This window comes from Natrix helvetica (genome assembly GCF_964273705.1).
Source record: "Natrix helvetica genome assembly, chromosome: 1".
In the NCBI taxonomy this organism is placed as follows: domain Eukaryota; kingdom Metazoa; phylum Chordata; class Lepidosauria; order Squamata; family Natricidae; genus Natrix; species Natrix helvetica.
In genome coordinates, this window is record NC_138548.1 from 208,290,255 (window position 1) to 208,314,620 (window position 24,366).

The following is a 24,366-nucleotide window of genomic DNA, read 5'->3' on the forward strand; positions in this document are numbered from 1 at the left end:
CATAGATCAGAGCTGCATAGGTTGGAGAAAGAGGCTCAGAAAGGATACACCCTCTCCCAAGTCCTCAGATTGCAAAAGAGATGGTGGGAGATTTGTATTTTCAGACTTGCAATGTTGATGTTGGCCTTCCCAGGTACACCGGACAGGAAACGTCATCAAATGAATTAAATCTACTTTATTGTAAGGCTACATTAATCACAATTTGCAAGATTAAAAATACAAATCTCCTGCTATTTCCTTTACAGTCTTTCTCCTCTGACCATTACACAGCTATAGGCGATGCCTTCATATATCTGACCATTCCCCAGGCAACATCTCTTCCCCCCATTTCTCAAGGTTGTTCCCACATATTGTTACAGTTACTGAACATTTGGGGATCACTGGTCATGTTTAGTCCCTTTGGGTTAATTTGGGAGGTTTTTTTCCCTGGCGATTTCTTATACTTTTTAATATTTTCAGGTGCCCACACGCCTATTGGTGGGAAGTGCCATTTTGGCATTCATGCTGGAACCTTGGAAATGCATAATTATATTCTTGCTAGGTCTTAAATGGATGGCTGATTGGATGCCCTGGTTTAGTTTCCACAGTTTCATTATCTAGCAGGAGTGAGGCAACTTCTCTGTGATCTTTCAGAAGTCACCCAGAGGAAGATCTTCAAAGGGTGTTGTAAAATCCATTGCGTCTAACTCATTCCAGACCGTCTCTTTCAAAGAGCTTCTGTCAGCAATTTTCCCAAAGAAGTACCTGAAGTTGGCAATAACCAAAATGGCTTAAGCTCTCAAGAAATAGTCACTTTTGCGCATTCATGAGATCTTCTAATCCTAGTTTCATAACCTATAAGCTACCTCAAGCATACACAGGGAGGACTCCTCCAAATCGTGCAACTGGGAGTATTGAGGCAGCCGTATCTCTTGAAAGTACGTTGTAATTGCTTTGAGGCCCTTTCCACCAATTCTGAGTGTGTCTGCAGACAATATTCCCTCCAGACTGGTGGATCTCAACCTGTGGCAGGAGTGAAATTCACTTACCTCTGCTACCGGTTCGGTAGCAATGTGAGCGTGAGCGCCACCTCTGCGCATGTGCAGGACCTCCCGACTTTTTATAGCGTTTTTAAACTACCAGTTCAGGAGAACCGGTAGTTAAAAATGCTTTAAAAAGTTTTTTTAAAAGTTCGGACCATTGCGCGGCACAGCTGATTGTTGCCCAGCTGATCATTGGAACTTTTTAAAAACTTTTTTTAGCATTTTTTTACTACCAGTTCAGGTGAACCAGCCTGAACCGGTAGCATTTCACCCCTGGCCTGTAGTCCATGGACCTGGGTGTGTGTGTGTGTATGGGGGGGGGGGGGTGATGTCATCACAAGGGCTTGAAAAAATGTTATGATTTAACTCTTGAGTTAAGTCTTGGAGGGTCTGTGGCCGTGGTTCATGGCCACAAAAGATATTTAAAGATGGTGTAGAAAAGATATTTCTGTGGTGGTGAAAAGGTTGAGAACCACTGCTCCAGAATGATGCAGTCATGCACCAATGATTGGAAAAGGGCCTTGAAACAACTGCAGCAAGCTTTCAAAAAAAAAAAAAAAGCACAAGTTCCTTGATGCTCTAGGGCTAAGCAATACATTCAGATTCTCTGCAGGGCCATAATAACAAAGGTCATGCATCCTCTGGGCTAAGCATGCTGTTGTTTCAGCATTATCTCAAAAGAAATCATCTAGCTAGCCCAGTGATGATATTTTGATGTGAAAGACCACCAGGATTCCTTTCATCGTGCACTGTATGTTTTTTTTCATCCCTAACCAAAGAGAAATCACTAGGTTTCACAGTATGCTATCTGGGCAAGCAAGGTGTGTGTGTTTTTTTTTTTTTCTCCTTTGCTTTAAAAACAGCTTCCTGAAATAGTATCATGATGCGCAGTCACCATTTCCTTGCCAAGTGCTCAGCAGACTGTCTTCTTCTTTGTCCTGCAGATCTAATTGTGGGGGCCTTTGGAGTAGACAGAGCCATAGTTTACAGGTAAGTAAAGCCTTCTGGAGGCAATGGAGACGAGTCTTCCCCAGCCCTGTGCTGCCTGAAGCATATGGGAGCAGAAACGTAATACGTGTAATGCATAGGAGATTGGAGAAAATGACAAAGCAAATTTCCCCTGGAAAAAGTGATGAGATTATGACTCCATTGTAGGTTATATTTCTCTGTCCTCCCTCCTGTCCTCATTACTTATTGTTTGTTTGAACACTCAGACGTATCATATTGCTTGGCTGTGACACCCCCCCTCCTTTCTTCTGGAACTGCCAAGACAAGTCATGAATTAGGGTGACTCATAATCACTGAAAATGTCCTCCATGTATACCAATCTGCTCTTGAACTCCTACCCTCTAACCACAGGGCTGCTGCCATCTTGGATAGCTGCCTCCAAGGACTTTGTAGACAGAGATTTGAGCTGACTTTCCTCAGCCAAAGTGACTGTCTTGCCAAGCTTGATAATAACTAAGTAAACCATCTATTTCAGGGGTGTCCAAACTTGGGAACTTTAAGACTTGTGGACTTCAACTCCCAGAATTCCCCAGCCAGCCATGCTGGCTGGGGAATTCTGGAAGTTGAAGTCCACAAGTCTTAAAGTTCCCAAGTTTGGACACCCCTGATCTATTTCCTAAGTCTTTCATTTCTTGTTCCAAATATAAAAATTGTTTCCACTCTCTCCCTTTTCCTTATGCTTCCTACCACAGAGGACGACCCATTGTTCATGCCACTGCCACTCTCAGCATCTTCCCCACTATGTTTAATCCTGAGGAGCGCGCGTGCACCCTGGAGGAGCATGGCACCCCTGTGGCATGGTGAGTAGTGGTCCCAGAAGTTACCTTTTTCCCTTGTCCCTTCGCGGCTCTCTATAGTTACAGCTCTTAGGTCATTTCTGGAATGTTCTCTCCTCAGTTCTCATTAGTTAATTGAGGCCTTGTGTTCGTAGAATATGTAGGTGGGCTTGTTCATTTTTATATCACGTTGGGCATATATAAGAAATACGGTTTGGATTATTTGAATATATTTAAAAGAAGGCTATTTGCCTATTTTAATATATTTAAAAGAAGGCTATTTGTCTATTATGAATATATTTAAAAGAAGGCTGTTTGCCTATTTTAATATATTTAAAAGAAGGCTATTTGTCTATTATGAATATATTTAAAAGAAGGCTATTTGCCTATTATGAATATATTTAAAAGAAGGCTATTTGTCTATTATGAATATATTTAAAAGAAGGCTATTTGTCTATTATGAATATATTTAAAAGAAGGCTTTGCCTATTTTAATATATTTAAAAGAAAGCTATTTGCCAATTTTCCAAGTAATCCTCGACTTCATTTAGTGACTGTTCAAACGGCACTGAAGAAAGTGACTTATGGCCAATTTTCGCACTTACGACCGTTGTAGCATCCCCATAGTCATGTGATCAAAATTTAGACGCTTGGAAACTGACTGACATTTATGACAGTTGCAGTGTCCTGAGGTCACGTGATCACCTTTTGCAACCTTCTGGCGAGCAAAGTCAATGAGGAAACCAGATTCCCTTAACAAACAGTTTGACTAATTTAACAACTGCAGCGATTCATTTAACAACTGTGGCAAGGAAGGTCCTAAAACTGGGGCAAAACTCCCTTAACACGTGTTTCACTTAGCCACATAAATTTTGGGCTATGTTGTGGTCGTAAGCCGAGGACCACCTGTACACAGTGGCCTGTTCTGTATGTTAGTGGATAAAATATGAGAACAGATGTACGAAATAAGCTGTGTAAAATATGTATATAGATATGGATATAGTTATATAAGATATATATGTATTGATAAAGGAAACACAATGGATAGGCAAAAGGTGTAAAATGTGCTGCAAAGACGTTTTATGATTGTACAAATAAAATAAAATAAAAGTGAGAACATAAAGAGCTGCAAGTGGTTGTGACTGCTGTCGTTACCAACAGTTGCTATATTTACCCGTAGCCTCCTGACTAAATAAGGTCTTACCTAGGCATTCCTGCAGGAATTGATTCTGTAGTTTGGTCTTCCTACCCTGACCCCCTTTAGATATTGGGCAAGACAATTTATAGAATCCAGAGCCACAAATGCCAGCTAAGAATTCTGGGAGTCCTGATCATCTCAGGGACATACGATTAGGAACACTGACTTGTTGCCTTGCCTATCTCTACCCACTCGCTCTGTTTCAGGAGTGTCAAACTTGCGGCGTCACTTGATGTATCGGGACTTTTTTCCCGTTCGCTAAACTGGGCGTGGGCGTGGCCAGTGCGTGAGGCATCCGGCCCGTGGGCCGGGAGTTTGACAGCCCTGCTCTATTCAAAGCAGGAGTCATTTGGAATGAACCATCTAAAGGTGAAGGGATGTATTCAACAAGAAGCTACACAGCTGTGTGCCTGGGATGCGTTAACTTGGATTCTTACACACAGCTGGGGGACGGTGGCTTTAACGTCCCCTTCAATGATTCTTTGAGTCTAAAAGAAGAGTAAGAAAGGTCATTGTTTAGTGTGATATCCAGAACAATGGGATAGATTATTGCGGGACATTTTTAATTTGTCACTCTGTGCTAAAGTAACATGGAAACCAGCCATCTGTCTTGCAGGTTGGATCTAACTAAACAATGCTAGTTTTCAATCTGTGACAGAGATAGTGGGGGGAATTTATTGAGAGACAAGAGTTTTTCCATAGGCTCAGCTCCATGGGGCTATCCTGATTTCTTGTTAAACATGCACTTGAATTGGGTGATTGTCCAGCTCATGACCCATCTGGGACCACATGGCTGGAAGGAGAGGCTGAGTCAGCCAGGCAAAGTCCCACCCATCCCTGTTTATCCCAATCAGGTGTGATGACTTTATTTTTCTCCACTGTTAACAGCCAATGCAAGTCTGTAGAATAACCCTTTTTGTATCCTTACTCTTTGGGCGGAGTTCTGTTTCCATTTGGCTTGCAATATTGGACAATCTGCTCCTCCAGGTGCATATCAACTTTTTGTTGTGACAAAATGCTTTTCACCAATGGGTGTAGCCCCAAGCATTCTTTTTAAATAGGCCCTTTATTTTTCAGCCTGAGCATTGCCACACGTGCCTAGCTCTCTTTTGTCATCAGAGTGCATTGTCTCTCACAGATTTCTTACATTGGCTCATTGCTTCTTTCATTCCCCCCACGTGTCAACAGCATCAACTTGAGCTTCTGTCTGAATGCATCTGGGAAGCATGTTCCTGATTCCATTGGTGAGTAACTGCAGGGCTTCCTTCGTTTTCTTTCCTTCGTTTTCTTTCCTTCCATCAGCCACATGATAATGTGAGTATCAAGCTAATAATAAGGATTGATAAAATCTCAGTTTGCATTAGAATCCATAATTACTGGGTTTTAGAGTACATTTTAATAGTGTGTAAGTAACATTAGAACGTGGAACCTAGAATAAGAGAGCTGGAAGGGACCTTGGAGGTCTTCTAGCTCAACTCCCTGCTCAAGAAAGAAACCCCGTACCATTTCAGACAAATGGCTGTCCGGTCTCTTCTTAAAAACCTCCAGTGAAGAAGCACCCAGAACTTTTGAAGGCAACTTCTGTTCCACTGTTAATTGTTCTCGCTGTCAGGAAATTCCTCCTTAATTCTAGGTTAGCTCTCTCTTTAATAAACTTCACCCATTACTCCTTGTCCTGCCTTCAGATGCTAGGGAGAATAGTTTGACCTAGGGGTGGGTTCCAGATCCCAGTGCAACTGGTACGGTGCAACGGGGCCCAGCGTCCACCACATGAACGTGCGCTGTGCGTGCACGCACAGCACGCACATGTGTACTTACCATCTGTGATGCTGCACAATGCCTCCGCGATGCTCCAGCTGCTTGGCGGAGCATCGCGCAGGCACCATACGCTCCATGCGCCTGCGTGGAAGCCCCAAAGAGCTCAATACAGGTAAGGACGGCGGGCGGGCAGGTGGGCCCTCCGGAGCACCGTACCGGAATGGTATCTGGTACTCCCGGCAGGCACCGGTACGCCCGTACCAGGGTGTACTGGTCGTAACCCACCACTGGTTTGACCCCTTCTTCTCTATAACAGCCCTTCAGATACTGGAAGACCTTTATCATTTCATGCTTAGTCCTTCTCTTCGTTAGATTAGACATACTTAGTTCCTGCAATCATTCATCGTATGGTTTAAACTCCAAACCCTTTATCATCTTTATGGCTCTTCTCTGTGCCCTATTATTCCAAGCGTGGTCTTTACCAGCTCATCTAAAGCACATTGTTTGGATATTTTCTTTTCAAGATGAAGGTTCTACAGTTAAATACTGTGAACCACCTTGGATGCCTGTGTGAGTAATGGCTCAACTGATGCAAGGGAGAGTTGCATTTTTTTTAAAGGAAGTTTGATCTGATATCAACTTGAGGTGGTTCATAATCCAGAGGGACTTGCAGAAACAAATCTTTTTGCAATCTCTTTTGTATGGTAGGCAACCAAACCTTTATGTAGCAGGATTGTGCAGGCCTCAGGCTTATGGGATTTGCTTTTCTTTCTGATAGATCCTTGAGCTCCATCGACTATCTTCAAGCATGGAAGACGAAATATCTCACTTGGTTCTGCTTTCTCTCTTATTGGGCAGGATTCACCGTGGACCTGCATCTTGACCACCTCAAACACAAAGGAGCAGTAAAGCGGGCCCTCTTCCTGCATTCCCAGCAATCCCACTTCAATCAGACTCTCCAAGTCCACAACGGAGCCAGTTCAGTGTGCCGTGAGATGAAGATCTACCTGAGGGTGAGTTGAGTCTACCTCTGTGAACCCTGTCTTTCCCTCTTCTTGTAAACTGTCTTCTCCAGAATGAGAAACGTCCCCTGGCCGCTCTGACGATGCTCATTTTTGCCTTGCTGTCCCAAATGGACGAATTATGTGTTGTGATGGATAGGAGGTATTTAGAAAATGGCCCTTGCTTTGTGTCCCATTGAGACAGTGGACTTGCTCATACAGGACTTCAGTAAATCTGTGTACCTTGCCCCCTAATGGGGCTACCAGGAAACACCCTGACTTGTAAAACTACATACCTGTCATTAAATCTCTGCTAAGATTGACCTGTATTTAAAGACTGAAAACAGAATAACATATAGGGAAGAACATATAGGGAAGAATGACCCTATAGAGGCCTAGGTTCCAACTTGGTTCCCAGCCACCTCATCCCATTTCACCCAAACTACCTCCGTTAGAATAAAATTAGAGGTCACAGAAGGAAAATCCTGTAAAACGATCATTATCACATTTTGAGAAACAGTGGAATAAAGATGTAACCAGTTCTATTTACCATAGATATTCTTGACATAATTTATGGATATTTTAAAGGGAGACCACAAAAAGAGCCTCAAGAACTGCAATTTTCAAACTACAGAATAATAGAGCAGAATGGAATATAATTCTTTATTGGCCAAGTGTGTTTGGACACACAAGGAATTTGTCTTTGGTGCAGATGCTCTCAGTGTACATAACTATAAGTATAATCTTTATTGTCATTGTACTTAAGTACAACGAAAAAGACATTCATCAAGAATCATAAGGTACAACACTTAATCATAGTCAGCAATCAGGAAACAATCAATATCAATATCAATTGTAAGGATACAAGCAACAAAGTTACAGTCCTGCAGTCATAAGTGGGGGGAGATGAGCGATAGGAACGATGAAAAGACTAATAGTAATAGTAATGCAGCCTTGGTGAATGGTTTGACAGTGGTGAGGGAATTATTTGATTAGCAGAGTGATGGTGTTCGGGGGGGGAAACTGTTCTTGTGTCTAGTTGCCTTGGTGTGCAGTGCTCTATAGTATCGTTTTGAGGGTAGGAGTGGAAACAATTTATGCCCAGGATGCGAGAGGTCTGTAAATATTTTCACAGCCCTCTTTAAGACTTGTGCAGTGTACAGGTCCTCAATGGAAGGCAGGTTGGCAGTAATTGTTTTTTTCTGCAGTTCTGATTATCCTCTGAAGTCTGGGTCTGACTTGTTGGGTTGCAGAACCAAACCAGACAGTTATAGAGGTGCAGATGACAAACTCAATGATTCCTCTGTAGAACTGAATCAGCAGCTCCTTGGGCAGTTTGAGCTTCCTGAGTTGACGCAGAAAGAACGTTCTTTGTTGTGCTTTTTGATGACGTTTTTGATGTTTGTATATAATAATTGAGGGCTAGGAGTGCAGGAATATTGTAAGTACAGTGTAGTCATGATATGGTTGATTATGAAGCTCTGGTGTGCAGAGGAGCCAAAATAGAGCAAACAAGCCCACATGATAGTAGCAGTAGTTATTCCCCACCATGCTCAACGCCTTCCTCTGTCTCTCCAGAGTGAGTCAGAATTCCGGGACAAGCTCTCCCCCATCCATCTGTCACTGAACTTCTCATTGGATCCAGAGGCACCACCAGATGTCCATGGCCTGCAGCCCATCCTTAACTACCACACACGCAACCACATTGAACAGAAGGTATGATCCGTGCAGCCTTTGAAGGTGTCAAAGAAGGCTTTGCCTAGCAAGAATAATGGAATCTCTGAGTGTTGCTTGCAAATGAATTGGATATCCATGACTTAGAAGGACCTTCCCTTGTTCCTGGTAAAACTTTAGTCATCTGCCAAGGAAATAGCAATAGCATTTATATACTGCTTCATAGTGCTTTACAGGCCTCTCTAAGTAGTTTAGAGTCAGCATATTTTCCCCAACAATTTGGGTCCTCATTTTACCGACCTTGGAAGGATGGAAGGCTGAATAAACCTTGAGCCAGTGAGAATCAAACTGCCAACATTCAGCAGAAATAGCCTGCAGTATTGCATTCTAACCACTGCACCACCACAGGGCAGAAAGAAAGAGAGAGAGAGACAGAGAGAGAGAGACAGAGAGACACCCCACACAGCTTAATTTATGACTGGATATTTTTCAATCCCCAAAGGACTCCAGTGGGGGGTGGGAGAAGGGTGGATCCTGTTTTCTCTAATGCTGGAGAGGCCATTGTGGTATAGAGTGGGATGCCCTGACAGATATGTGCCAATTTATGAAAAGGAAATAATATTTTATGACGGATGGGCTACTGCTTTCATCTGGTTGTGTGCTTTCCCCAGAATGTATGATTCCGTTGGCTTATTCTGGTAAATGGAGACCTTAATCTGAGGACAAACCTTTCTATGCAAGTGCTTGGTGTAGTCTAGGCACGATTTTGGAGGACGGAGCAGCTGCTTAGATGGATTAGAGATGAACAAGCCAGTTTTTTAATCCCTACATACCTTTTCCATGGTATTACCACTCTGGGATTCTTAGACTAGTTCATAAAAGAAAGACATAATTCAATCAGTATTTTTAACACATGTGAACAGGTAGAGTTTCATCTGACTCATAGCTGGAATTCTTTCCCAGGCCCAGATTCAGCTGGACTGTGGAGAGGACAATGTCTGTGTCCCTGACCTGCAACTTGATGTCTTTGGGTAAGTCTTTGCCATGTCATTTTCCTGCTGTGCCACAAGCAAGGAGAAAGGTGGACAGCTGCATACTACTTGTATTTTCTTGATCTCAAGAAATCCAAAGAGACTCTCCTCTTTCCTAAATCTAATATTTTGCATTCTCTTATGCATTTTGAACACCAATACAATACAATACAATACAATACAATACAATACAATACAATAGCAGAGTTGGAAGGGACCTTGGAGGTCTTCTACTCCAATCCCCTGCCTAGGCAGAAAACCCTATACCAGCGATGGCGAACCTTTTTTGGCTCGCGTGCCACAAGTGGGGGGAGCGCAGGGGGGTCATGTGCGGGGGTGCTGCACCCATAATGCAATGCGCGACCCCCAGTGCGCATGCGCGCACAAAAGGCACAACCCCCCATTTTTACATGCTTTTTTCGCCCTCCCTAGGCTGCAGAGGCTTTATAGGATCCTGGGGAGGGCGAAAAGAGCCTCTCCCGCCACCCCGGAGGCCCTCTGGAGGCTTCAGGGACTGTCCAGAGGCTTCCCTGAAGCCTTCGGAATGCTTAAAACGACTGGAGGCTCGGGACTTCAGAGCGCTTAAAACGACCCTCCGAGCAAACCGGAAGTGACTTCCAGTTTGCTCGGAGGGTCGTTTTGAGCGTTCCGAAGGCTTCAGGGACCGTCCGGAGGCTTCCCTGAAGCCTTCGGAACGCTTAAAACGACCCTCCAAGCAAACCGGAAGTCATTTCCAGTTTGCTCGGAGGGTCATTTTAAGCGCTCCGAAGGCTTCAGGGAAGCCTCTGGACGGTCCCTGAAGCCTCCGGAGGGCCTCCGGGGGGGCGGGGGAGGCTCTTTTTGCCTTCCCCAGGCTCCTATAAAGCCTCTGGAGCCTGGGGAGGGCGAAAAATGGCTTTTAAAAATGGTGAACTCATGCACGCGCTGGTCAGCTGACAGGGCAGCGCCTCGCATGCCCTGACAAATGGCTCCACGTGCCACCTGTGGCACGCGTGCCATAGGTTCGCTATCACTGCCCTATACTGTTCCAGACAAATAGTCTGACGTTGGAGGAGTCAAGCAATGGAAATGGTCCATGTCTCAGTAATATTGCTTTCCAATATCTGCTGATTTGCAAGTCAACTCTACCTTTTTAGTAGGATTGTGCTTAGCATCTTCCAGAATACTTCTGGAGCCATCAGAACAGTATTGGAAATCACTTCTGGTAAGCCCAGAGCAGCCCATCCTAAGCTTGAAATGCAACTTGTATGCATAACTTAGTGCACTTTTAGTCCTGGGGACTTGTGGATCCGTATTGTCCCTTTCTTAAAAATTGACCATTTGGTATCTTTTCCCATCGTGAGATGGAAATGCAGGCATGCAAGATTTCCAACTGGAAAATGTAGATTTGCAATTTCCTTCCAGGTGCAATTCTTTTTGCTCTTTTGTTACCAACTGATCAGCGGTGGGATTCCAAATCTTTTCCTAAAGGTTCTATGAGAGAATGCTTTGCACATGTGCACTTCCTGGACGCCCGCAGCACTCAAAGATTGCACTCGGTGTCAGTGCTGGTGAGCGGAGCTGTTGTTTAGCTCAGGTGAGGCGTGGCAATCCGCTCTGCCGCGCGAATCAGCTGAGCTAAAAAACAAGGGAATAAAGGACAGGGAACGGCAGGGATGGGAGGGCGGAGCAAACCAGAGGTGGTATTTGCCGGTTCTCCGAACTGCTCAAAATTTCCGCTACCGGTTCACGAGAACCAGTCCACTCCGGCTAAATACCACCTCTGCAACGGATCCATTCATGGTCTCTTTTAAGTGTTTCACATCTTTTGTTGCTTGTTACACAAACGGACGTACACATCAACATTTACACACTTTGAGGAATTATATCCCCTTTTTGCATCCTCGCCTACAATGATGGTCCCCAACTTTTAAGGCTCTGTGGACTGGTGGGGATGGTGGCAGTGGTGGCAGCAGAAGTGGTGCGGTGGGCGGGGGGGGGAGGGATGGTTCTGCACAAAAGGCAGGCGCAATCCACCCATCCCATACACAAAAGGAGCTTCACCCACTTGCCCGCTGCTTGCATGGATTTACCGGGCCGCAGGCCAGGAGTTGAGGACCCCCTGGGCTAGCATATTGTTTCCAATACAAATAAATATGAAATGAATGTGTGAATCAATTGTATGAATAAGGAAGATGATAAATAGTTGTTCGGAAAAGACTACATGCCCAATAGATACTTTCTAATTCCTATCTGAATCTCTACACTAGTCGAAAGAGGAAATATGCAGTTGCAGAATGCATGCTTTGCATGCCAAAAAGTCTCGTTTTAACACTTGGCTGAGAAAGAAACATCAGAAAGTCTTTGCTGATCGACGTGGACAAGAATGAACTAGATCATAGCTGAACTATCTGACCCTCTTCTTGAGTGAAGTCCTAGAGCTATCTAAAAACAATTACTGTGCTACAGTTTTAGTATTAGCGAGAGTCAATGTATTAAGTGCATTTAATTTCAGTTAAATGTAGTTGGAAAGGAAAGGAAATTGCCCTGCTTCTAGTCCAACCAGAGCTGGAGGGGACCAGATTGGGAATCCTCGTGTAGGGAGCTGACAAGAGAAGCACCTTCTAAATGCCAACATAGCTCTATTTGCAATGCGCTTGTGATAAAAATGGAGACTTCCGTCAGGTCTACGCCTTGTAATAACTCTTAGTCCAGAACAAAACCGCAATCCTTTTTCTGTGCTGCATGATCTTTATCTGACATGGACACCAAGCACAGTGTTTTGATTAATGGGTGTAAAACCTAGGAATGAGCCAACGTTTTAGGTGCTTGAGAAGAACTAACATTTTCATATGTTACAAAAGGGCAGGGGGGAATACTTGAAACTTTCCAGGCCTTGTTGACTCATTGGTTATATAAAACAACTTTCTACCAAGGTTGTGGAGAAGAGTACGGAGTTCAGACTGATTTAAATTGAACGCCTGAAGATTTAGTTGATTAGGGTCATCTGAAAGAGACATAAAAGTACAGTACTACTTTCTCTGAACTCTCTGGATCGTGCCCAAATAATTACCGATATTTTTCAGAATATAAGACGCACCGGAGTATAAGACGCACCAAGATTTTGTAGAGGCATTTTTTAAAAAAAAAAAGTTTTTGCACTCTGCAGACCTCCCAAAAATGGCCTGTTTTTTTGTCAAAAAAAGGGCATGCATAGCCTTTAAGAAGTTTGTAGAGTGCTCCTGGAGGATTGGGGGAAGCAAAATTGGCCCATTGTTTGCTCATTTCTGCCCTCCCCAGCCCCCAGGAACACTCTGCAAGGCTCCTAAAGGCTATGCACGGCCATTTTGGTGAAGGGGGGGCGGGGTTTCAGGAGGCCAAAAATGCTGTATTCAGTGTATAAGACGCACCCAGATTTTCACCCTTTTTTCTGAGAGAAAAAGGTGTGTCTTATACTCCAAAAAATACGGTAGTTTTGCCGCCTTTGATCTTGCCCTCATTGTTTCAGATTTCGTTTTGTTTTGATGCACACTCTCATTCGTTGTGGATTTCACCTTTCGCAGGGACCAAACTGTTGCCTTGCTGGGAAACAAGAATTCACTTAACCTTTCATTCCATGCGGTGAATCGTGGAGAAGGTGGTGCCTATGAAGCTGAACTCCATGTGACAATCCCACCCGAGGCAGACTACTCAGGAATTCAACGCAACTACGGGGTAAGTGCTCCTTAACAAACCTTCTCCCTCAAAATCCAATGATGTTCCATCCATTAGTTGTCAAACTAGAGCACGAAGTACAGTATGGGGACTGATAGAAGCCCTGGGACACATCTTCTGTTCTTTGAACAAAGTGTAAAAGGTTGTGAATTGTGGAGGCATGTTGTGGATTCCAGTGGTGCGGTGACCTAGAGGTGGAGTTCTCACTTTACAATCAGGAGGCTGTGAGTTCAATCCTAGGTAGAGGCAGATATTTCTCTCTCTGGGCACAATGAGAATATGTATGCTGCACAAAATTCTGCATTGGCAACAGGAAGGGCATCCGGCCATTAAGAACTCTGTGCTTGCCCAGACTCCACTCTGCAAGAGATTTTGGGGTCGTTGAAAGATGATGATGTTGTGAATTCCAGCAGGTCAATATTTCTGATTTCTAAAGCAACAAAAATACAACAGTGGTTGGGGTTTTGGGGGGGGGGGCATTTCAAAAAATTAACACATTCCATTAATCCTTGGAAGCTTATGCCACAATAAATATGCTGGCCAAAAGTACCACATGATTCATTATTTTCAAAAATTCAAGCCATCATAAAGTGACTCCATTTCAGTTGCCAGTCAGTACAGACAGTCCTCGACTTACGACCACAATTGTGTGGCTAGATGAGACAGTTAAGTGAATTTTGCCCTATTTTACAACCTTTCCGGCCACCATTGTTAAGTGAATCACTGTAGTTGTTAGGTTAGCACCACGGTTGTTAAGTGAATCTGGCTTCCCCATTGACGTTGCTTGTCAGAAGGTCACCAAAGGCAGTCACATGATTCTGGGACACTGCAGCTGTCATAAATACGAACCAGTTGCCAAGCATCCAACTTTTGAACAAGTGACCAGGGGGATGGTGCAATGGTCGTAAGTGTGGGAAACGGTCATAAGTCACTTTTTTTCAGTGATGCTGTAACTTCGAATAGTCACTAAACAAATTGTTGTAAGTCAAGGACCACCTGTATCGAGCTGATATTCATGCTTCTCGCCCACAATCCCAGAAGATTCTGGGAATTACAAGAATGAAAAGGCCACAGTATCTACCCTGTTCTTTATTCTATTTTTTTGATGCATTTTTGGCTGCTCCTGATTGATCACAGCCCCCCCCCTTTTTTTAAAAAAAAAAAACCCTAAATCTTTTAAAATTGAAGAATCGATTCAATTTGGATATAAACACCACATTAGAAAGTCCTTTTTAGGAATGAAATGCAGAAACATAGAAGCCTAATCGTTTAAGTCAATAAAAACATTCTTCCCTTTCATGTAACAGAAGGGAAATGCTTTCACCAAGCTGCGAACTATTGGTTTTATGTTGTATGTGATTATAAATATTTCAGCAGAACCCTTTTCACTCTAACTGTAGCAGATGAAATGGATTGAAGCTCACGTGAAAAGTTTGTTAAGAAGTTTCTATCCTAGCAGTAAGAATTATAACAAGTCGGACAAGATAGTGAAAGCACGCAGGCCTCTTTGCTCTTTAGCCATTGGTATCCAAAGCTTATTACCTTTAACTTTGATGATAACACACAAATCCCCCACGGATTTTTCCAAATCAGGGTTGTCAAACTGGCGGCCCACAGGCCAGATGCATCATGTGCAGGCCACACCCACCCCAGCTCCACGAAGGGGGGAAATGTCACATGACAACAACACGACGGGGCAAGTTTGACACCCCTGGTCTTAACGCACTTTTTCTTTGTCTTTCCTTTAGAACATTTCCAGCCAGAGCTGCCGTTATGACACCGTGAACGATACAAATATGGTTATCTGTGACCTTGGCAACCCGATGAAAGCAGGTGTCAGCGTGAGTGTTGCTGCTATGTACTAAGGCAGCGGTCCCCAACCTTTTTCGCACCGGGGACTAGTTTCGTGGAAGACTGTTTTCTCCACAGACTGGGAGGTGGGGGAGAGGGAGGAACACACAACCTAGATCCCTTGCAGGAGGAGTTTATAGTAGAGTTCAACCTCTTATGACAGTGATGGCTAACCTTTTTCCCATTGCCTGCCAAAAGCTGGGGGAGCGCAGCGGGGTCGTGTGCAGGCGTGCCCATACCCATAATTTTAAACGCACGACACACACACACCCCCCCGCGCTTTTGGCACGCAATGGACCTGTTTTTCGCCCTCCCTAGGCCCCAGAGGCTTTCTAGGAGCCTGGGGAGGGCGAAAACAGCCTCCCCCGTCCTCCCCCCAAAGATGGCCCTATGGTCAACCCAGAAGTTCGGGAATGGACTTCTGGTTTGCCTGTAGGGCCATTTTTCGCCTTCAGGAGGCTTCCCTGAAGCCTCCGGAGGGAGAAAAACGGCCCAATGCGCAAAACCAGAAGTCCGTTCCTGAACTTCCGGTTTGCACGTTGGGTTGTTTTTCACCCTCCGGAGGCTTCAGGGAAGTTTCCAGAGGGTGAAAAATGGTCGAAAATGAAGGCCAAAGTCAGCTGGCCAGCATGCACATGCGTGCTGGAACTGACAGTGCAATGCCTCACCTAACAAATGGCTCCATGTGCCACCTGTGGCACGCATGCCGTAGGTTTGCCATCACTGTCCTATGAGAATCTAATATGATGATCTGTGGTGAAAGTGAAATGTGGATGCTCTAGCACTGGGGAGCACTTGCAGATATAGATGAAGCTTCACTTGCTTGCCCGTCATTCACCTTCGGCTGTGCAGCCCAGCTCGTGACAGGCCAAAGACAAGTACCATCCAAGGCTCGGGGGTTGGAGACCTCTGTACTAAAGTGTTGGCTTTGGTCTATCAACATGCAACTTTTACATCCAAAACAGCCCACTCTATTACATAGCTGGGTAATGAAGTGTCTGCAAGAAAACAACCAAGATCCAAGTAAACCCACATGCACACCCCCTGATAGAAGATATCTGAATAAAGCACTTGATTCTAATGCCGCCTTCTTTTTTTGTCTTATCCTTCTTAGCTCTGGGGTGGCCTGCGTTTTACTGTGCCTCGCATCACCGATGCTAAGCCATCCATCCAGTTTGATTTCCAGATTCACAGGTAAAAACACCCAAGATAATCTGCCAGTACCTGTTGTGGCCCACCAGCAAAACTGGCAACAGATTCGGACAGTGAGGAGGTTGAGAGGGGGGGGGGACATGGGCCAGTCCTGGAGTCTGGAGAAGGCTCTGATGAGGGCTCTGTGTCAGAGGCAGAGAGGGGTCCAGGGCCTTCTGACAGTTATCAGCTGCCTTCAGAGTCAGACATCAGTGAGGCAGACAAACAGCTGGAGCCTGTTCCCAGTGTGTGCATGTGCAGAGTTGCCAGACGAAGGGAACAGCTAAAGAACAGGGATCGACTTGGGAGTAAAGCCAGAGGTGGACAATGAATGGGCCGTCCCGGAGGAAATAAAAGAGGAATGAAAGGGGAGTGGAGTTTGCAGGAGACCATTAGTTTGTTTAATTGGTTTGTGACTCTCCGAGACTCCTTGCCAAATTTTGCAGATATCGGCCTGGCAGCTCTCCAAGTCAGATAAGGTCTGTGACTGCAAATCCTCCCTTGAAAGATTTTGCTGGATGTGAATGAGCAGAATTCACAGTAAATTAATAAAAGTGTTTTTTTTGTCGGGACAAGGAGTTTGCTTCGTGCTCTTGGGAAGCCTAGGTCAGAATAGTGCCCCCTCCATCCCCTTCCCTTGAGCTCATGAACAAGTCCAGCAGTCCTTGACGTCCTGGACTATTTCTTTCCTGCACGATGCTTTTAGTCTACACCCTTCTACATAGCCATATCTGTTTTTTCGCAGCAAGAACGCCAACAATTCTCATAGTGAAGTGGAATCTTTTGTCCTGCGCGTGGAAACTTCCATTCGCATTTCATCCCGTGGGTAAGTATCACGCCAGGAGTAATTATTTTGATTGATTAAAAGAATGTCCAAGGCCTGCTGTTGCCTGCAAGGCATGCAAATGCTGGAAGTTAATCATAAACGGGTTAAGGGCAAATCACACCTTTAATAACAAAGGAAAGGTGCCATGCGCTGGCAAATCATTTCAGCCCTGAAGGCTACACCAGCTGCCAGGCCAGGAACCCACCTGCCTTTTCATCCCTTCATCCCAACAATTTTTAATAAAAGTCTTCCTACTTCCCTGACACCGAGAATGTTGCTCTCTTCTTACTTTGTGTTTTGCCACCTGATCAGCTAAACAGTGGGGAAAATACAGGTAGTCCTTGACTGACAAGCACAATTGAGCCCAAAGTTTAGGTTGCCAAGTGAGAAATTGGGTTAATTGGGGAGTTTTGCCCCTTTTTATTTTTTCTTGCCACATTTGTTGTGAATCACCGCAATTGTTAAATTAGTAACACCATTGTTAAGTGAATCTGACTTCCCCATTGTCTCCTTGTCAGAAGGTCACAAAAAGAGATCCCATGATCCCGGGACACTACAACCGTCATAAATATGAACCATTTGTCAAGCATCTGAATGTAAATCACATGACTGTGGGGATGTGTGATAAATGGTCATAAATCACTTTTTTCAGTGCCGTTGTATCTCGGAACAGTCACTAAACGAACTGTTGCGAGGCGAGGACTACCTGTAAAGAAAGAAAATATCCCCAAAGTAGAACTAAAGAGACATTACAAAAAGTTGGAATTATCCATTCAATAATTTAAAAATGAGTTGAATGAAGTTGGGTCTGGTTTTCTCCCAGTCAATTTACAGTTTTCAATTCATTAGCACGAGCTATATTACTTATGTCTAATTTGGTAAGTGCGTTATTAGAGACATTACACTGTTTTCCTGAAAAGTTCCTTTCATGAGAAATGGTCTTTCTTAGATCTTCACCATCTTTCTCTTTCTCTGTTCTCCCTTAAATGAAGACCTGGTTTGCTTTTAGAAGATAACTCTCTAATCACTTACTGCTAAATTTATTGCTTGGATTCAAATATATGCATATTTGACTCTGCTCAGTGCAACCAAATATTCCACATTGGTATAGATTGGATAGATCAAATGGGAAACAGTGCTGATATCCAGCACAAGAACATGAAGTTTAGTTGATTGGACAACTGGTAAATCAGAAGGAAACACAACCATCTTGCAATATTTTAAAGTGCTATAGATCCAGTCAACTTGACAATCCCCTTAGCCAAAGATGCCTGGTCCACACATCAATTTTTGCTGTGCTGATTGCATGAATTCAGTCTGGAATTTGCGCCCGCTTTCTTATATGACACCAGTGGAATGCTAGTTGCATGAACATTTTCTTATGGAAATATAAGTATCCCTGGGAAATGCTCTCCAATGTGGTTGTTGTTAGTTGCGAAGTCATGTCTGACCCCTCACGACCGCATGGACAACGTTCCTCCAGGCCTTCCTGTCCTCTACCATCCTCTGGAGTCCATTTAAGATCATGCCTACTGCTTCAGTGACTCCATCCAGCCACCTCATTCTATGTTGTCCCCTTCTTCTTTTGCCCTCAATCTTTCTCAGTATGAGGCTCTTCTCCAGTGAGTCCTTCCTTCTCATTAGATGGCCAAAGTATTTGAGTTTCCTCTTCGGGATCTGGCCTTCTAAAGAGCAGTCAGGGTTGATCTATTCTAACTGATTGGTTTGATCGCCTTGCAGTCCAAGGGACTCGCAGGAGTCTTCTCCAGCACCATAGTTCAAAGGTCTCAATTCTTTGGCGCTCAGCATTTCTTATGGTCCAACCTTCACAGCCATATATTGCAACTGGGAAAAGTGCAGCAGCTGGGACTTACCCCAAGGGGAGCTGTTTTTCTTCTGAAACCTGAAATCTAGTCATCCAGGATTATCTCCTCCAGGAAACACAAGCAAGTTATTGAACTAGACATTTTACCGAAAGCTCGGCTAGCTTATATTCAAGGAATATGCAGCTGGAGACACAATAAAATTTCCCACACAATTTTATGCCCCATGTTGGAGGGTATGAACCAGCTTTTAATTCAAGTACTTTGAGAAAACAGTCCATTTGATTACAGTGATTAGCAAATGTTCTTGATTAGTTAGCGTTCTCTTGAACAAACACCGTGGGGTTTGTTATATTCCAGTCACAAGTCAACACTTGAAACCATTGGTCAAACGTTTTAGACAAGTTTTCTTTTCCCAGGAGTCCTCATGAATCCAGCAGTGCAACTTTCTATATCCCCCAATTTCCCAAGAAAATGCCTCTTTCTTAATTAGCTCTAGGCAGGCTAGCAGCTTTTCCAGAAGCAGCTGAGAATAACACCTCATCTAATTGTAGCAATTTAAATGAACGCTCCTTAATCATAGAAGAGTGTGTGCATGATAGAATTTCAAAAGGAAAAAAAACGTATAAGCCAGGAATGAGGAAGCTCTCTAGCCTACAGCCCCGAGGAATCTTATTTCTCATTTATTTATTCATTTTATTAGGCTTGTTCGCCGCCCATCACGCCTAGAGGCAACTCTGGGGTTTTAGGAAGAGCTTGTCTCCTCCTTTTCAAATCCTGCCTCTGACAGTCAGACTGTTGCACGTGTCTTTCTATTCTCTCACCAAGAAGTCTGTATTTTTCACAGGCTTCAGGTGGGGAGAGCTTCTGGCAGTTGATTTCCAAGACCTGCTGGTAAACTTCCCCAACATTTGCTTCTTAAAATGCCAAGGATTAAATTTTTGAGGTTCTTCATGCAGAACTTACATTATCTCCACAACTAAGCAGTTGCCTTCCCCCCTGTACCTAGGCTTACTAGACACTTTCTGTTAAAATTATAAAACTGTTTTGAATGAATGCCTCCTAATTTACCAAGTGGTTGAAGATTAATGGGGGGGGGAATCACTTCAGGGGGGGTTAATCTGAGGTAGTTTGAGCATATGCAGATCTTTCTCATTCTATTCTTGATAAAGGAGGGTTGATTCCTTGGAGAAGATGCGAGAGACCAAATGTTGAGTAGAGCAGGCCATTTACAGATCTTAACACCTATCATTCACCAATTACATTCAAGAGTAGAAGAGGAGGCATTAAGCAATCTAATGTATACCACCTTGAGTTTCAGCATGGGCTAAAGCAGTGATGGCGAACCTATGGCACGCATGCCACAAGTGGCACGCGGAGCCATTTGTCAGGGCACACGAGGCGCTGCCTTTTTAAAAGCTATTTTTTGCCTTCCCCAGGCTCCAGGGGCTTTATAGGAACCTGGGGAGGGCGAAAAGAGTCCCCCCCACCCCCCCTGGGGCTTCAGGGACCGTCCCTGAAGCCTTCGGAGCGCTTAAAACCACCCTCCGAGCAAACCGGAAGTGACTTCCGGGTTGCTCGGAGGGTCGTTTTAAGCATTCCGAAGGCATCAGGGACCGTCCAGAGGCTTCCCTGACGCCTTCGGAGCGCTTAAAACCACCCTCCGAGCAACCCGGAAGTCACTTCCGGTTTGCTCGGAGGGTGGTTTTAAGCACTCCGAAGGCTTCAGGGAAGCCTCCGGATGGTCCCTGAAGCCGCCGGGGGGTCAGGGGAAGCTCCTTTCGCCCTCCCCAGGCTCCTATAAAGCCCCTGGAGCCTGGGGAGGGCGAAAAAATCATGTAAAAATGGGGGGGTCACGCGTTGTGCGTGCATGCGCACTGGGGGTGTCGCACGTTGCATTATGGGTGCGGCACGCCTGCACTCGACCCCCCTGCGCTCCCCCCACTTGTGGCACGCAAGCCAAAAAAGGTTCACCATCACTGGGCTAAAGGAATATCATAAATTATAATATTTATAAACATAAGCTGTCTACCGTGGACCTTACACATTTCTTAAGAGCTCCCTAAGGGGGCATGCATAAGCACACCAGCATGCCTCCCATCCCAGTCCTGTCCCATTTATATGTACTATTTTTATTTGTTTATGGCTATGTTTTGCTTATTTTTATCTATTTATTTGTGCCATTTTTTCATGTATTTTTCATACTTGTTTCCTTGTACTTGTTGACAAATAAACAAACAAATAAATAAATAAATAAATAAATAAATAAATAAATAAATAAATAAATAAATTCACAGCTAGTCACACTCAACCTTGACTAGGCTCAGAAAAATCTCAGCAGGTCTGTTTCTACTGTGTTTCCCACAAAAATACGACCTACCCCGAAAGTAAATCCTAGCTTGATTTTTACACGTGTGCCCAATATCAACCATACTCTAAAACGGGCAGAGCCGGGGCTATTTTTAATATTTTTATTAAGCAGGCGAATCAAACTATTTTTTATTACTGATTTTTAACAATTATTTTGCTCCATAATGTTTCGGCCCTGTATTTAGTAACAAAAGTTGCATACGAGGCAGAAGGAGATTGCTGATTGTTTGTGAGCTCATTGTATCATATTTTTTGCATTCTATTTGATAAAAATAGAACAAAGAAAAAATAGAAATATAACAAAAGGAAAAAAGCACAGCAAACAACAAGAAATAATTATGTGTAAGGTGGCTCAGTGGCTGAGACACTTAGCATGTCGAAAGGTTGGCAGTTCAGCTGTTCGAATCCCTGGTGCCGCGTAACGGAGTGTGCTCCCATTACTTGTCCCAGCTTCTGCCAACTTAGCAGTTCGAAAGCATGTAAAAGTGCAAGTAGAACAATAGGGACAACTTTGGTGGGAAGGTAACAGCATTCCATGCGCCTTCGGCCACATGACCACAGAGACATCTTTTGACAGTGCTGGCTCTTTGGCTTTGAAACGGAGATGAGCACCTCCCCCTAGAGTCTGGAACGACTAGCACAGTGATGGCGAACCTATGGCAGGCGGAGCCATTTGTCAGGGCACGCGGGGCGCTGCCCTGTCAGCTGGCCAGCGCGCATGGCCAGCTGAGTTCACCTTTTTAAAAGCCATTTTTCGCCCTCCCCAGGCTCCACAGGCTTTATAGGAGCCTGGGGAGGGCCAAAAGAGCCTCCCTTGCCCCCCGGAGGCCCTCCAGACGCTTCAGGGACCGTCCGGAGGCTTCCCTGAAGCCTTCGGAACGCTTAAAACCACCCTCCGAGCAAACCGGAAGTCACTTCCGGTTTGCTCGGAGGGTGGTTTTAAGGGTTCCGAAGGCTTCAGGGACCGTCTGGAGCTTCCCTGACGCCTTCAGAGCTCTTAAAACGATCCTCCGAGCAAACCTGTAGTGACTTCCGGTTTGCTCGGAGGGTGGTTTTAAGCATTCTGAAGGCTTCAGGGACCGTCCGGAGGCTTCCCTGACGCCTTCAGAGCTCTTAAAACCATCCTCCGAGCAAACCTGTAGTGACTTCCGGTTTGCTCGGAGGGTGGTTTTAAGCGTTCTGAAGGCTTCAGGGACCGTCCGGAGGCTTCCCTGACGCCTTCAGAGCTCTTAAAACCATCCTCCGAGCAAACCTGTAGTGACTTCCGGTTTGCTCGGAGGGTGGTTTTAAGCGTTCTGAAGGCTTCAGGGACCATCCGGAGGCTTCCCTGATGCCTTTGGAGCGCTTAAAACGACCCTCAGAGCAAACCAGAAGTCACTACAGGTTTGCTCGGAGGGTCATTTTAAGCGTTCCGAAGGCTTCAGGGAAGCCTCCGGACGGTCCCTGAAGCCTCCGGGGGGGGCGGAGGGGGCTCTTTTCACCCTCCCCAGGCTCCTATAAAGCCTCTGGAGCATGGGGAGGGCAAAAAAAAGCATGTAAAAATGGGGGGGTCTCACGTTGTATGCGTGTGCGCACTGGGGGGGTCGCGCATTGCATTATGGGTGCGGCACACCCGCACACAACCCCCCTGCGCTTCCCACCCTTGTGGCACGCGAGCCAAAAAAAGTTTGCCATCGCTGGACTAGCACATATGTGCGAGGGGAACCTTTACCTTATCTGTATGTATATGTACAGTGAGAGGTGTGTACAGTAAATTTGTGTGCGTCTTTCATGTGTGTGGGTAGGAAGTTTGCATAACAGTTCCTTTTTCATTATATCTGGGCCTATAAGCAACGTTCATGAGTTATAGGTAACACCACTCTTCAGTTCAATAATTGAAGGCATAAATTTGTTTCTTCAGTGTAAAAGAACTAGTGTCTTGGCAGCAAGAAGGATGTAGAAAAACTATTTGCATAGTTCGCCCGTCAATTACCATATAATAAGTACGTGGTTCATAGGAATATGATCATCTAAAAATATCCAAGTTCATTTCAAAGTCAATTTAAAATATGTGTCATTTTTCCCCAGAACATAATAACCTTCAGAAATAGCAAAAATATATTTAATGTATCATTTATTCTTGTTGCATTTTTATTGTTTTATTAACTCTTCATTCTGCTCTACTACATGCATAAAACATACAACATAAAAATTATTATTATCATTGCATTGCTTAATTGTGGATTAAATCCACAGCCTTGGACCTACTATAAAAGAATGGAATAAAAATATCAAATAAGCAAATCGTATTGTTGCCAAACATTAATTTTGCAACTTGCTTCTCAGTTAAAAGAAATGCATGTTGAATGCTTACCCAGAGGAACACACGAATGTTCTGATTTCCATGCTTACACATCCCAGTAAAGGGCATTGCTATATTAGTAGACATCACAGTGGTCTTCGTGTGACGTTAAGACTTGATTACTGTTGTTTGGATTTTGCTTTACTTTTGCCTCACACCATTGAGAAATGATTTGTATTGGTTATTTAAACTGCTCTGTGTCTGAAATGCTTTTATCCACCTCTTCCACAGAGCATCCATGCCAGACACTGTGTCTCTGCCTGGTTGGGCCCCTGGTAGATCAGTGCAGCGTGAACAAGATATCGGCCCTGGGGTCCGCCATGTCTATGAGGTGGGTGTTTCTTGCTGAGCAGAAGAAGCCGATGGAGTAGCTGGAACTTCCCAATGGGCCAAATGTCCTTGGGGGAGCCTATTTTATTTCTGGGATCGGATCAGTGGTGGGTTTTAAAATGTTTTAGATCCTCTTCTGTAGGTGTGGCCTGCTTTGTGGGAGTGGCTTGCCGGCAATGAGACCGTGTGGGAGTGGATTGGCAGTCATGTGACTGGCTGGGCGTGACCAACTTGTAAAATGTGGTGACACTCACTTATCAACGCTCTTGCTTAGCAACCAAAATGTTGGATCAGAAACTCTGGCATTTGAAACACACAAGTCTTAAAGCTGTCAAGTTGCAAGACCCTTGCACCCCAAACCCTATAGGAAAAAAAAAACCCAGGGATGTTCAAACTTGACAGCTTTAAGACTTGTGGACTTCAAATCCCAGAATTCCTCCTCTCGCTCTTCATCTTGATGATGTGCGGACAGG

General features: G+C 44.5%; 1 protein-coding gene across 1 annotated transcript in view; it reads left to right on the forward strand.

Annotated features, from left to right (window-relative positions):
- The window catches only part of ITGA5 (integrin subunit alpha 5), a 95,554-nt gene that overhangs the window by 64,904 nt on the left and 6,284 nt on the right, over nucleotides 1-24,366 (forward strand). The window contains exons 14-24 of the mRNA XM_081931866.1: nucleotides 1,967-2,012; nucleotides 2,723-2,830; nucleotides 5,193-5,248; nucleotides 6,621-6,775; nucleotides 8,342-8,479; nucleotides 9,401-9,468; nucleotides 13,011-13,161; nucleotides 14,910-15,002; nucleotides 16,127-16,206; nucleotides 16,949-17,029; nucleotides 23,795-23,894. Of these exons, the coding sequence (XP_081787992.1) occupies nucleotides 1,967-2,012; nucleotides 2,723-2,830; nucleotides 5,193-5,248; nucleotides 6,621-6,775; nucleotides 8,342-8,479; nucleotides 9,401-9,468; nucleotides 13,011-13,161; nucleotides 14,910-15,002; nucleotides 16,127-16,206; nucleotides 16,949-17,029; nucleotides 23,795-23,894 (1,076 nt within the window). The remainder of the gene's footprint in view (nucleotides 1-1,966; nucleotides 2,013-2,722; nucleotides 2,831-5,192; nucleotides 5,249-6,620; nucleotides 6,776-8,341; nucleotides 8,480-9,400; nucleotides 9,469-13,010; nucleotides 13,162-14,909; nucleotides 15,003-16,126; nucleotides 16,207-16,948; nucleotides 17,030-23,794; nucleotides 23,895-24,366) is intronic.